The sequence below is a fragment of the Bufo gargarizans genome, chromosome 4 (genome assembly GCF_014858855.1).
Source record: "Bufo gargarizans isolate SCDJY-AF-19 chromosome 4, ASM1485885v1, whole genome shotgun sequence".
Taxonomy (NCBI): Eukaryota; Metazoa; Chordata; class Amphibia; order Anura; family Bufonidae; genus Bufo; species Bufo gargarizans.
This window is the reverse complement of record NC_058083.1, coordinates 516838276-516851888: the sequence shown is the minus strand read 5'-3', so window position 1 is coordinate 516851888 and position 13613 is coordinate 516838276. Positions and strand designations below refer to the sequence as shown.

General features: G+C 43.0%; 1 protein-coding gene across 2 annotated transcripts in view; it reads left to right on the top strand.

Moving 5' to 3' along the window:
• LOC122934014 (zinc finger protein 260-like) overlaps positions 1–13613 on the top strand; it is a 222488-nt gene that overhangs the window by 195559 nt on the left and 13316 nt on the right. The window contains exons 1-6 of one of the 2 annotated variants that reach the window (XM_044289139.1): positions 3627–3704; positions 8308–8457; positions 8587–8766; positions 8849–8963; positions 9044–9174; positions 10233–10335. In XM_044289139.1, coding sequence (XP_044145074.1) covers positions 8380–8457; positions 8587–8766; positions 8849–8963; positions 9044–9174; positions 10233–10335 — 607 coding nt within the window. In that variant the 5' untranslated portion in view covers positions 3627–3704; positions 8308–8379. Of the gene's footprint in view, positions 1–3626; positions 3705–8307; positions 8458–8586; positions 8767–8848; positions 8964–9043; positions 9175–10232; positions 10336–13613 lie in introns of those variants that run through there. The other variant, XM_044289140.1, reaches the window with a different exon arrangement.

Genomic DNA, 13613 nt, shown 5'->3' with positions numbered 1-13613 from the left:
GGGGATTATATCAGATTCTAGATATTTTTCTAGGGATACAATTTCCCATAAGTCTCTCATTTCCAGAAGCAACATATTTTCTAGTTGTTTCAATAAACTTTAAATTCGAAGCCTTCCTGGGAATAAGGAAATTTATGAGAAAATTGGCGTTAAAAAGATATTATAAGAAAAAAGAGAAAAACAATATAATAAAGAGACATAATGAAGATGCCAATGAGAATATATACATACATACTAATTTGAAAGCAAAGTCTAGATTCGATCCATTGAATGAATATTCAATACCTATAAACACCTTCGCAAATCTAGTTACTAGAGAAATAAGAAAAGCTAAAGATGTCAATAAATATAGAAAAAACTATATGGGTAATATAACTAAGGCAGAAAGAGATGCAATACGGAATATGCAACAAAACAATAAAATCATCATCCGCCCCGCAGACAAGGGGGGCGGCATTGTGATACTAAATAATGATGATTATGAGAAAGAGGTCTTAAATATCTTGGGTGACCAAAAAACATATAAACACCTTAAAAAAGACCCCACAGAGGAATATAAAAAGATTTAAAACAATTGATACAAGAAGGTAAAATGAAAGGCATCCTAAATAAAAATGAAAGTATATACATAGACATAAAAAATCCAAAAATAGCAATTTTCTATCAAAATCCGAAAATCCACAAAGACACACAGAGACCCCCAGGTAGACCGATTGTATCTGGAATAGAATGCCTGACCAGTGCATTATCTAAATATATAGATCAATTCCTACAGCCGTGCGCACAAATGCTACCTTCCTTTTTAAAAGATACGAATCATGTATTGCAAATCTTACAAGATATAAAATGGAAAGAAGGATATATAATAGGTACGTTAGACGTAAAATCCTTGTATTCCATTATTGAAAACCAAAAAGGATGCGCAGCAGCCAAACATTTTTTATATCAGAAAAGTGAACTTGATAGTGTCCAAATAGAGTTCATAGGGGAATGTATTTTATTTATATTGGAAAAAAATTATTTTAAATATAAGGAGGAATTTTATCTGCAGACATGGGGGGCCGCGATGGGGACGAGGTTCGCACCGGGGTTCGCAAATTTATACGTTGGGTGGTGGGAGGCGGAACATATCCACCCCAACGGCGAGCTCCGGGCGGGCCTCGTCCTCTGGCGGCGCTTCATCGATGATGTTATTTTTATTTGGGATAAAGGGGAATGTGCACTTAAATTATTTTTAGAAGACATTAATAAAAATGAATTTTATTTGGATTTTACGTTGACGCACAGTATTAATGAAATTAACTTTTTAGATCTCACTATTTATGTTACAGGGGATTGTATTAGTACAAAAACATATTCAAAGCCCACAGACTCAAACAGCTATATCAATAGAGAGAGTTGTCATTTGCCTAGATGGTTGGATAATATCCCCAGAAGTCAGTTCCTTCGCCTAAGAAGAAATTGTACAGAAATTAATGAATACGAGAAAGAGGCAGAGATCCTAGGAAAAAAGTTTATAGCAAAAGGATATAATGTGGATATAGTGGAATGTCAGAAAAAAGAAATAAAAATGATAGAAAGAGAAAAATTAATAACAAAGAAAAATGAAGATAAAAAACAGAAAGAAATAGAAATGAGAGATAAAATACCATCCATTATAATCCCATATACCACACAATCCTATATCCTCAAAAAAATCGTAGGAAAATATTGGGACATACTAAAAGAAGACAAAATTTTAGGCAACCTCATACCAACAAGACCGGTCTTCATATATAAAAGGGCAACCAATATAGGTAGTAAGATCGCCTCGACCAGTAAAGGTGCAGGTATTGTGGGGAGAAAGGCAAATATAAAAACCAATCTTCCGCAAGGATTTTTTCCCTGCAAAATATGTGCCCCATGTAAAAGTACAGCTAAAAATACAGTAAAAATGCAGCACATAAAAAACTTTGAGGGCACTTTTGAACAAAAAATAAGGAGCCATATCTCGTGCAATACAGAAGGGGTTATTTATGCCATCAAATGTCCCTGTAACAAGCTATACATTGGACGCACCAAGAGAAAATTGAAAAAAACGCATTAGCGAACATATATACAATATAAAGAAAAAATCTATAGGACATCCCCTATCTAGGCATTTTACGGAGGAACATGGAGGACAATTAGAAGGTATGTCCTTTATGGGCATAGACAAAGTGGAATCAGATGCCCGAGGAGGAGACTACATTAAGAAACAATCAAAAAAAGAAACAGAATGGATATTTCACCTAGATACCATGTTGCCCAAAGGCCTTAACTCAGAAATTGAACTATTTGGTTTCGAATAAATACAGAGACAAAGGGGTGGGAAGGATGGACAGCACGGACTATAAATAACAAGCAGTAATGCAGTGGAGGTAACATTCCCTGAGGAAGAGTGCCGTTGCACTTGAAACGCGTAGGATTGATCTCCACTGCTACCCGTAGCTTACCAGCGGTGACGTCACCAGCTCAGACGTGAGCTTTAATTATAATCAAAAACAGGTAACCGGTGTAGTGTGCTACCGGCCGGGGCTAACTATATCCGAGTGCCTTAAATACTAAACCGACGTCACAGCCATCCTCCCCTGGATCCACGTTTTCTGTCCTGCATCAAACACAGAACGGTACGTAGACCATCACGGAACACTACAACGCGGAAGATACATCTGAGTGAAGGTAGGACCCGGACTCAAATATATTATCTATAGCAGTTTGCATAGTACGTGATAAAGAGGAGAGCGACCTGTGTAAATCTTTCGGTATTATTTTAAAAGCTCGTACATTTAATTATGTAAAATTGGGAGGAGTGAGATTAGAACTTTTAATATTTTTTTTATTCTCTTTTAGTGACGACTTCTAACTCCCATAGGGGGCTAGAACCTGAGATCTTCGCATCCCTTGCCCTATTCACCCTAATAGAGATCCATGAGGATGAATGGCATTATACTGCGCTTCCTGGTGAGCTGTGCCTCGTGCACAGTGTACTATGGAGCTTATAGTGACAGGCCTGATAAACTTCTCAAGCATCCAGGCTGCTATAGTAACCGATCGGAGCCCCATGATTTCACTGTGATCGGCGTTGATTGCGGCATCTGAGGCGTTAAATGATGAGGGAGGAGCGATCGTCGTTCACCATCATTTCAGCCGGCACATGCCGCGTATGGAGTGGGGTCACTGCAGCAGCGCACTCCATAATATGAATAGCATTTCTAGACAAGTTAATTCAATGTGTCTGAATCAAATTTTTTAAAACTTCAGTCATCTCTAATCATCACACATCGTAGAGCCTGACTCCTCCCACAGAGGATCACATGGTCATGACATCATCACAGGTCTTTTACCTCCTCCAGCAGCACAGCCTGGAGCCTGACTCCTCCCACACAGGATCACATGGTCATGACATCATCACAGGTCCTTAACCTCTTCCAGCAGCACAGCCTAGAGCCTGACTCCTCCCACAGAGGATCACATGGTAATGACTTCATCACAGGTCCTTTACCTCCTCCAGCAGCACAGCCTGGAGCCTGACTCCTCCCACACAGAATCACATGGTCATGACATCATCACAGGTCCTTAACCTCTTCCAGCAGCACAGCCTGTAGCCTGACTCCTCCCACAGAGGAACACCTTGGTGACGTAATGTGACTCTGAGATAGGTGGTGGTGAAAGGTAAGGTTCAGGTAAGTGTCCTGTGTGCTGGGCTGCGGGGCGTCCTCTCCATGTTCTGTGCGGTCTCCTGTGGGGGTCAGGATTAGGGACAGGTTTACAGTCAGGGAGGTTTTTAGAACAACTTGGGGGCGGGGCTACATCCTCTCAGAAGCCCATACATTCTAGGTGGGTACATGTTGTGTCCAGCAGGGCAGGTAGGTGTGTAGTCACCGCCATTGTCTGTCAGGATTACTGGGGCAGAGGGGGCATTAACCCCTTCACCGCCAGCTCTCTCGGCCAGGCACAGTCAGCCTCCGCCAGCACTCAGCCCACTAGGCACTAGGCTGCCCAGGGACTGACTGAGCTACAGGAGCAGCACCTGGGTCTATCTGAGTGTAATCTATATGTACAGCGCAGGTATATACATAGTCATCCTCCTGTGTATTATAGTATATACTATGCTGGTATAACCTGGGTATATCTGAGTGTAATCTATATGTACAGCGCAGGTATATACATAGTCATCCTCCTGTGTATTATAGTATATACTATGCTGGTATAACCTGGGTATATCTGAGTGTAATCTGTATGTACAGCGCAGGTATATACATAGTCATCTTCCTGTGTATTATAGTATATACTATGCTGGTATAACCTGGGTCTATCTGAGTGTAATCTATATGTACAGTGCAGGTATATACATAGTCATCCTCCTGTGTATTATAGTATATACTATGCTGGTATAACCTGGGTCTATCTGAGTGTAATCTATATGTACAGCGCAGGTATATACATAGTCATCCTCCTGTGTATTATAGTATATACTATGCTGGTATAACCTGGGTCTATCTGAGTGTAATCTATATGTACAGCGCAGGTATATACATAGTCATCTTCCTGTGTATTATTCCCAGGTTATACCAGCATAGTATATACTATATCTGAGTATAATGGTAATCTATATGTACAGCACAGGTATATACAGTACAGACCAAAAGTTTGGACCCACCTTCTCATTCAAAGAGTTTTCTTTATTTTCATAACTATGAAAATTGTAGATTCACACTGAAGGCATCAAAACTATGAATTAACACATGTGGAATTGTATACATAACAAAAAAGTGTAAAAACAACTGAAAATATGTCATATTCTAGGTTCTTCAAAGTAGCCACCTTTTGCTTTGATTACTGCTTTGCACACTCTTGGCATTCTCTTGATGAGCTTCAAGCGGTAGTCACCTGAAATGGTCTTCCAACAGTCTTGAAGGAGTTCCCAGAGATGCTTAGCACTTGTTGGCCCTTTTGCCTTCACTCTGCGGTCCAGCTCACCCCAAACCATCTTGATTGGGTTCAGGTCCGGTGACTGTGGAGGCCAGGTCATCTGGCGCAGCACCCCATCACTCTCCTTCATGGTCAAATAGCCCTTACACAGCCTGGAGGTGTGTTTGGGGTCATTGTCCTGTTGAAAAATAAATGATGGTCCAACTAAACGCACACCGGATGGAATAGCATGCCGCTGCAAGATGCTGTGGTAGCCATGCTGGTTCAGTATGCCTTCAGTTTTGAATAAATCCCCAACAGTGTCTCCAGCAAAGCACCCCCACACCATCACACCTCCTCCTCCATGCTTCACGGTGGGAACCAGGCATGTAGAGTCCATCCGCTCACCTTTTCTGCGTCGCACAAAGACACAGTGGTTGGAACCAATGATCTCAAATTTGGACTCATCAGACCAAAGCACAGATTTCCACTGGTCTAATGTCCATTCCTTGTGTTCTTTAGCCCAAACAAGTCTCTTCTGCTTGTTGCCTGTCCTTAGCAGTGGTTTCCTAGCAGATATTCTACCATGAAGGCCTGATTCACACAGTCTCCTCTTAACACTTGCTTTGTTCTAGAGATGTGTCTGCTGCTAGAACTCTGTGTGGCATTGACCTGGTCTCTAATCTGAGATGCTGTTAACCTGCGATTTCTGAGGCTGGTGACTCGGATGAACTTATCCTCCGCAGCAGAGGTGACTCTTGGTCTTCCTTTCCTGGGGCGGTCCGCATGTGAGCCAGTTTCTTTGTAGTGCTTGATGGTTTTTGTGACTGCACTTGGGGACACTTTCAAAGTTTTCCCAATTTTTCGAACTGACTGACCATTTCTTAAAGTAATGATGGCCACTCGTTTTTCTTTACTTAGCTGCTTTTTTCTTGCCATAATACAAATTCTAACAGTCTATTCAGCTGTGTATCCACCGGACTTCTCCACAACGCAACTGATGGTCCCAACCCCATTTATAAGGCAAGAAATCCCACTTATTAAACCTGACAGGGCACACCTGTGAAGTGAAGACCATTTCAGGTGACTACCTCTTGAAGCTCATCAAGAGAATGCCAAGAGTGTGCAAAGCAGTAATCAAAGCAAAAGGTGGCGACTTTCAAGAACCTAGAATATGACATATTTTCAGTTGTTTCACACTTTTTTGTTATGTATATAATTCCACATGTGTTAATTCATAGTTTTGATGCCTTCAGTGTGAATCTACAATTTTCATAGTCATGAAAATAAAGAAAACTCTTTGAATGAGAAGGTGTGTCCAAACTTTTGGTCTGTACTGTATATACCTGTGCTGTACATATAGATTATCATTATACTCAGATATAGTATATACTATGCTGGTATAACTTGGGCATATCTGAGTATAATTCTATATGTACAGCGCAGGTATATACATAGTCATCCTCCTGTGTATTATAGTATAGACTATGCTGGTATAACCTGGGTATCCCCGGTATATAATTATATATGTACAGCTGGTTGTACATCTTCTGTATATACATGGAGGACATAATCAAAGCTTTTGTGGAAACCCAAACTGTCCTGTATTTCTCTTGCTCTCCCGTTTTTCCGTGTGTAATTCACAGCTGATTCCATACGTTTTTCCATGTGGAGAAGCCCAGCCCGAGTGTAATCCAGAACCAGCAGTGTATGAGATTAGACCGATCTCATCTATATTGGGCTCTTTTCTCTATGTGGATATTGACCGGCCGTGCAGATTTATAAATTCTTAGCATGTCAGTTTTTGGTGGGGTTTTTCCCGTTCCCCAGAGGCAGTTATAGGTGTTGTCGGCCGTTTATATTGATAACCCCGGTTGTCGGGATCGGTCATCAGTATCTGATCGCGGGATCTGATACCCGGCAGCCCCGACTATCAGCTGTTGGAAGAGGAGATGATGCTCCAGTGTGAGCGCCGCTTCCTCGTCAGTACACCGCACGTGGTCTCCTGTGGAGCGGTGGCATGCTGTAGTATTGAAGTATTATGTGTCACTGTCCCTGGTACAATGTCCTCCTTTATGGGGTTGTGGAAGTGACTGCCCGACGTGTGACTGAGAATTACTAAAGGCTCATTCCCTTTGCTGGTTCTGTACAACGCTGCAGATTTACCGCACAGAAATCCGCAAAGCAAATCTGCAGCTGACCAGTCACGTGTGAACCCCGCCTTATACTGCACTGCAGCCGTTCTCTATGTGCTATATGGCGGAATTATTTCTGTACTGTGCGATGGACGCGGCTGAAGGTTTCTTATTCATTAGTCTCTTATTCACATAATTTGTATTTTTCGTGTGCGGTTAATGAATAAAATTAATCACACTGAGCGTCCTGAGGGGGATTCGGCTGAATGCGGTATGACCACAGAAATTACTGGCACACGGCATCAAAGTGAGCATGAGTGTGATTTGAAGGGTTAAATGACTTTGGTCCCCTGACCAGCATACATGTTCGTATATGGCTGCATTGCTAAGAAAAAATTATATTTGAACCCCTTCTCAACCAGCGGCGTACATGTACGGCGCAGCATGATGTAACATGCCATACAGCTACGTTCCGGTGATCGGGCAGGCGAACTGCGATAGAGGGGAGGAGTTTTCGCCGAGTAACGCTGGGGGGGCACTTTGAGCAGCAAACACCGCCCCTGGGAACTTACAAACCACGTTTTCATATGGTGTAAACTTCATTTTTGGAACATTGCAGCTACAGAAGGGGCAGGAAAAGGTCCCGTGTGTTATCTGTGTGTGACCTACAAGGCGGTATAACAGCGAGACAGGGCTGAGGTTGGTGAGTTTTTTAACCCCTCAATAGCCATTTTATTTAGCATTCTGTCTTAAGAATGCTACTATTTTCCGTTATAATGAAAAATTATAAAATCACCCGAACACCGAACCCGAACTTCGATGAAAAAGTCTGGGTTTAGATCCGGGTATCCGAACTTGCGAAGTTCGGTACGAACCCAAACTATGCAGTTCGGGTTCGCTCAACCCTATTCATGACGGATCCGTCCCCCTTTGACTTTCAATATTGTTCATGACGGACGCATGCAGTTGTATTATTATGACGGAAGCGTTTTTGCAGATCCATGATGGATTCGCAATAAACTAGTGTTTAAAGTAGCCTTATACTGGTATTACTGCTGTGACCTGTAACTGACTATAGTGGTGATATGAAGGTGTGACAGGCTTTTGACCTGAAATATGGAGGAACTGCCTTCATACACGTTTTTTATCTCCTCCAGTGTTTCCTCTTCTTATCTCCAGTAATTGTATTTTACATGGGATTTTCTATGATTTTACATCGGTTCATCTTCTTTCCATTCAGGTTCCTACAATATAAAATCTGCTCAGCGTATATCTCCTATATAAGATCATTCTCCTGACTGACCCATCAAGGATGTGTAGGGATTGGGACAAGATGGCAGAGAGTATAATAAATCTCACCCTAGAGATCCTCCTCCGGCTTACTGGAGAGGTGAGAGATTCTGATGATGGCACATTACATCATCTTCTCTATGTTACTAACAGACAGACATGACTGGAGAGGTGAGGGACTCTGGAGATGTATGGAGTGATATTTATTACTGCGTCTCTCCATAACCAGGAATACACAGTAGTGAAGAAGACCTCTAGTGAGCATTGTCAGACCCCGGTATCTGAAGGACGGGGAGGAATCCTGAGCCCAATATCCAGGACGACACCTCACATCCCGTTACTTGAGAAAGTAAACAGAGAGAAGATCCTAGAGCTCACCAAGAAGATCATTGAGCTGCTGACTGGAGAGGTGACATCGCTGGGAATGCCGGGACATTATACAGTAATACTATGATGGGATATGGGTGATGACTGTATCATTGTGTTGTCAGGTTTCTATAAGGTGTCAGGATGTCGCCGTCTATTTCTCCATGGAGGAGTCTGAGTATTTAGAAGGACACAAAGATCTGTACAAGAACGTCATGATGGAGGAACACCAGCCACCAAGTAAAGACATGACTAAATACACACATCCTGTCACTAGTCATATGTAAGAAATTCATTGTCACCGTATGTTTTCCCTACAGTTAAAGAAGAGAGAACAACTCCCAGTCCTCTTCTTCTACAGGATGAGAGATGTCCCAGTCCTCTTCTTCTACAGGATGGTTCAGAAGAACATCAAAGCATTCCATATGATGATCAGATAGATGGAAATAAGGTCTCATGAAAGGTTCCCTATGATCTGTAGAAGTGCTGTGAAGATCTTGTGTTCAGTCTTGTTTTATAAACCAGTATTATATGTTTTATCCTTGTATAACGAGAAAGGTAGAGATGGCAGGATTACAGCTAACTATAGACCTTGCATGTCGTCTGGATCTTCTCACAGTTTTCTGGTCAGTAGAGACTGCTGGTTGGAATAAGGAACCAACTAGATGCATATATACAGGAGACCTGCAGATATTTTTGGGTCAGACAATGAAACATGGCACATGTAGATCCACTGTGTCTCTTGAACAGATTTGACATGGTTCTGCTCCAAAGTGTGTTAGATAAGTGAGCCCCCCCTCCACTTTATCCCCTCTACAGGGATCTGGACTTTGTTGCAGGGGAACCACTAGGCTGCTGCACTTGAAGTGGTTTCTGTACAAGTCACTGGTGACCCACGGGGTCAGGAAAGGCAGAATATACACAGTCTGATAAATGGTCCGTTGTCAGGGCAAGCAGCTCAGGATCAGAACGGAGGTCAGGCAAGGGTCAGGTCAGACAGCAAAGGGTCAATCTAGAAGTCAGACAGAAATCTGTACACAGAACAGACAAGCTTTGCATGAAACTAGCATACTAGAACCTATTGATCAGGCTCCTTTCCATGGCTTGTAGAGATCAGAGTGCGTGCATGCCGGCCCTATAAGAGCCAGAGATAGTGTGTGCACACATGACCTATGGGCAGAGAAGGTCATTATCGGCAGGAAGCAGGCCTCAGCTTGTGTGGGAGGACAGCGTTATTCCAGCAGCTGGGACCACTGGGAATGGAGAGAGGGATGTCTGTGGGACTGGACCACTGGAGCCCTAAAGCTATGGAGCAGGTAAACCAGGCAGCAGACGTGCCCACCAGCAGGAAGGAGAGGAGCTATAGGCATGGACCGCTGCCATAGCAGATAACTCTGCTGTCATTTCATCACTTTTTGTCATTGTAATTAATGATCTTTTCTGGTCACATCAAACATTCCACACGACTTCTCCATCAGTCTGCTGACTTTTACAATTTCTGTTTCACAGCTTTTAATTCTGGGTAAAGATCTGACCATTATTAAGGCTGAAGATACATATGTGAGGAGTGATGAGCAGATCAAAGAGGACATTCCCACAGATAACCACCCAGGTGAGTAGTAACCACTACATAAAGCAGAGAAGACTCACAGATTCTGCTCCTTCACTGCCTACTGATGTCTCATTGTATAGTCAGGTAGTGGTGGCAGTTTGGGGGTCACATATTGTACTTTCTGACAGGTTTTCCTTTATTAGCACACAATTGTTACCGATACCAGGTGTCCCATAGTATTGATCAGAAGGTTGGGGTTATCACCCATTCTTCTAACTTCCATAATCCCTCTTTCCGTAGTACTTAGAGGCTTTACTGACACTTCTGAATCTTAGGAAATAGGAAAAGCCTTATGGTAGAGCTGAAATAAAAAGAGCCACCAATGAACACTAGCAGCTGCCTGTCTGACCATAAAGATTTCACAATGTTCTGCCCTAAAGAAGTAATCCTAGGAGGACAAATCCCCAGGGTCAGTGACAGCTTGCCGGCCATTCTGCTCACCCCTTCCTGCTAAAGTCTTCAGTGCTATACCCCACTCTCCCCAGTGGCTCCTACAAGTGGGTTTTTCCTACAAACAACCTAATTGTCAAATTCAACAAAACCAGTTTCTGAAAGTTGGCAGCTTGTACAGTGGGGACATGTAAATAGCTACATAGGCCATTTCTGGTGATAAGTTCACTTTAATGGATTTTTAATAATGGCCGCCCCTTTATTTGCATAAAAATAGTTATAAACCATTTTCACTGGAATATTAAAAGTTACGTTTTCATGCAAACCAACATTCAGAGGAGAATTACTACTGGATGCAGTCTATAGGTGGCTGCAATATTCATTACACAATTTCCCTCTCCCTGATTGGGTGTGAAACCCAGGACACCACCGGTGTAAGATTTATGTCTAGAACCCCGATAACACACGGTGTAAGGAAGAATGTGAATTATACAAATTACTTGAATGTGGACATGACAGCTTCACCAATCTCTGGCCTCCTGGATTATGCAATTTTGTACGGTTTGCTCATTGTTTTTTTTTTTTTTTTTTGCCCGCTGTTTGAGTTTTATTTTTCTTTGTTTAGTGGAGGACCTCACCAGAGGACTGCATCTTTTTATTCTAAGTTGGTAATATGATGGTGATAACGGAGGTGGACATCGTGCTTGCTCCTCCCTCTGCCCTCTGTTTTCATTGGCATGGTGGGGGAGTGATCATCTGTCCTTTCTCTGCTGTCTCCTTTCCCCTATAGGGGTCACCATTTTATATTGATAATAGTGGACTAATGACCCAAGATTTGGGGTGAGGATCCATGACACACGATCTGTGTGCCGGATTCCTCTTCCCCTCACTGGGAGTGAGGGTCCCTCTGACTCATCTGGGGGGGACCTCCTTTTGCAGGGGATATTCATCTGCCTTTATATCCCTTTAGATCATGGATGTCAAACTCATGGCCCTCCAGATGTTGCAAAACTACAACTCCCATCATTCCCTGATAGCTGTAGTATGCCCAGGCATGATGGGAGTTGTAGTTTTGCAACAGCTGGAGTGCCACGAGTTTGACATCCCTGCTTTAGATCATCATGGTTAGCCGCTCTTATACCTTTTGCTCTTTCTCTTGTGTGTGTGTGGGGGAATTTGTGACACTTATGGTGCCCCAAGTACTTTTTCCCCTCACCCATGACAGCACCCATGCGAATAGGTCCTCCCATCCAGGACAGGGAAGAGAGAAAATGGCTCACACCCCCACCACACCTCAGTTCAGGTTTCCTGTCCTCCAGATAGGATGTACCTAGGGAGCTCTTGCTCCAAGCTTGGGTTCACACCCTGGGGCTGGGGAAGGGCCGGGTCTACTCACCGTAAAGGGGCCTATCCCATGCGGCGTTAGTCTACCTTCCATCTGACTTCTCCCAGCATCTAGGGGAGCCGATGTGGCCATGTTCTGGCGGCTTCCAATTCAGTTTGTCGGGGTGCATGGGATCCCTTCTTAAAGATATCTGCTCTGAACCAATGCGCGTTCTAAGCATGCGCTTGGGGACGGGTGGCGGTAAGCTTCTGGTGTCATGTCGTCACTTCATGTTATGCAACGCCAGAGGATGTGGCACTTTTTGTCGGCTTGATTAGGGATTTGGGCCTAGTGTTAAAAGGAGGCCAAGGCGCGTTATAAATGGCCACTGGAGAAGGCAGCCAGCTCTCTTTGCGCACTGAGTGCTGTGCTGGATTCGGTAACTGGATACAATGTCGGAGCCGGGTGATTCACGACGTGCCGACCCCTTGAGGCCCATAAGCGCGGTACTGGACCTGAGGAGCAGGGAAGTTACCTCTACATATGGTGAGAGATATCCTCTCCTAATATTTATGGAATGCTTTTGTTGTTATAGGTATCAAAAACACCTAAGAATTCATTTAAGAATAAAGAATGTATTGGATGTAGTGTAGCTTTACCAGCATCTTATGTTAGACCACTATGTCAGGATGTGTGGATAAACTGGTTCTGGAAGAGTCACAATCTTTATCCAAAAGTATTAAGGCTTTGGTGAGATCTCAAGTTAAATCATCTCTTAAGTCCCTGAAACCAAATCTGCCACGGTCACCAGAAAGGGACGGTTACAGTAGAGAGATTGATTCTGAAAACCCTGGGGAGGATGACTATTTGAATTCCAGCCACAATATCTCAGATTATTTTTCGTCTTCGGAGGGCCCTGTTTCTAGCTGAAGATACTGAACTTTTATTAAAGCCTGTTTAAAGCTACCATGCAGTTAGAGGACGTAAAACAGCCTAAATCAATAGCTGACCAAGTTTTTGAGTGACTGGGTCCTAAACATCATAGAGTATTTTTAGTGCATAAAAATATAGAAGCTCTTATTAGAACGGAGTGGAAACATCCTGATAGGAATTTTTTATACCAACTACAGTCGAGAGAAAGTATCCCTTTGAATAATCTGTATCTAAGGTATGGGATAGGGCCCCCAAAGTGGATGCACCAGTTGCTAAGAAAAAAATCGGCGCTTCCATTCGAAGAACTGGGATGCCTGGGAGATCCGTTGTATAAAAAAGCTGACATTTATCTTAAAAGAACTTGGGAATCAGCATCCACTAGTCTTAGGCCTGCTATTGCTGCCTCCTGGGTCTCTAGGTCTTTAAGGTTATGGTTAGATCAGCTTGAGTCTCATATTAAAGACAAAAATCCTAGAGAAGAATTACTCTCTTGTCTTCCTACCTTCCTTAAAGCAGCTGATTTCCTAGCAGATGCATCCACTGATGCAGTGCGTTTTTTTTGCAAGAGCGGTAGCCATGTCGAATGCTGCCAGACGCTCTATCTGGTTAAAGTAGTGGAAAGGAGACCAGG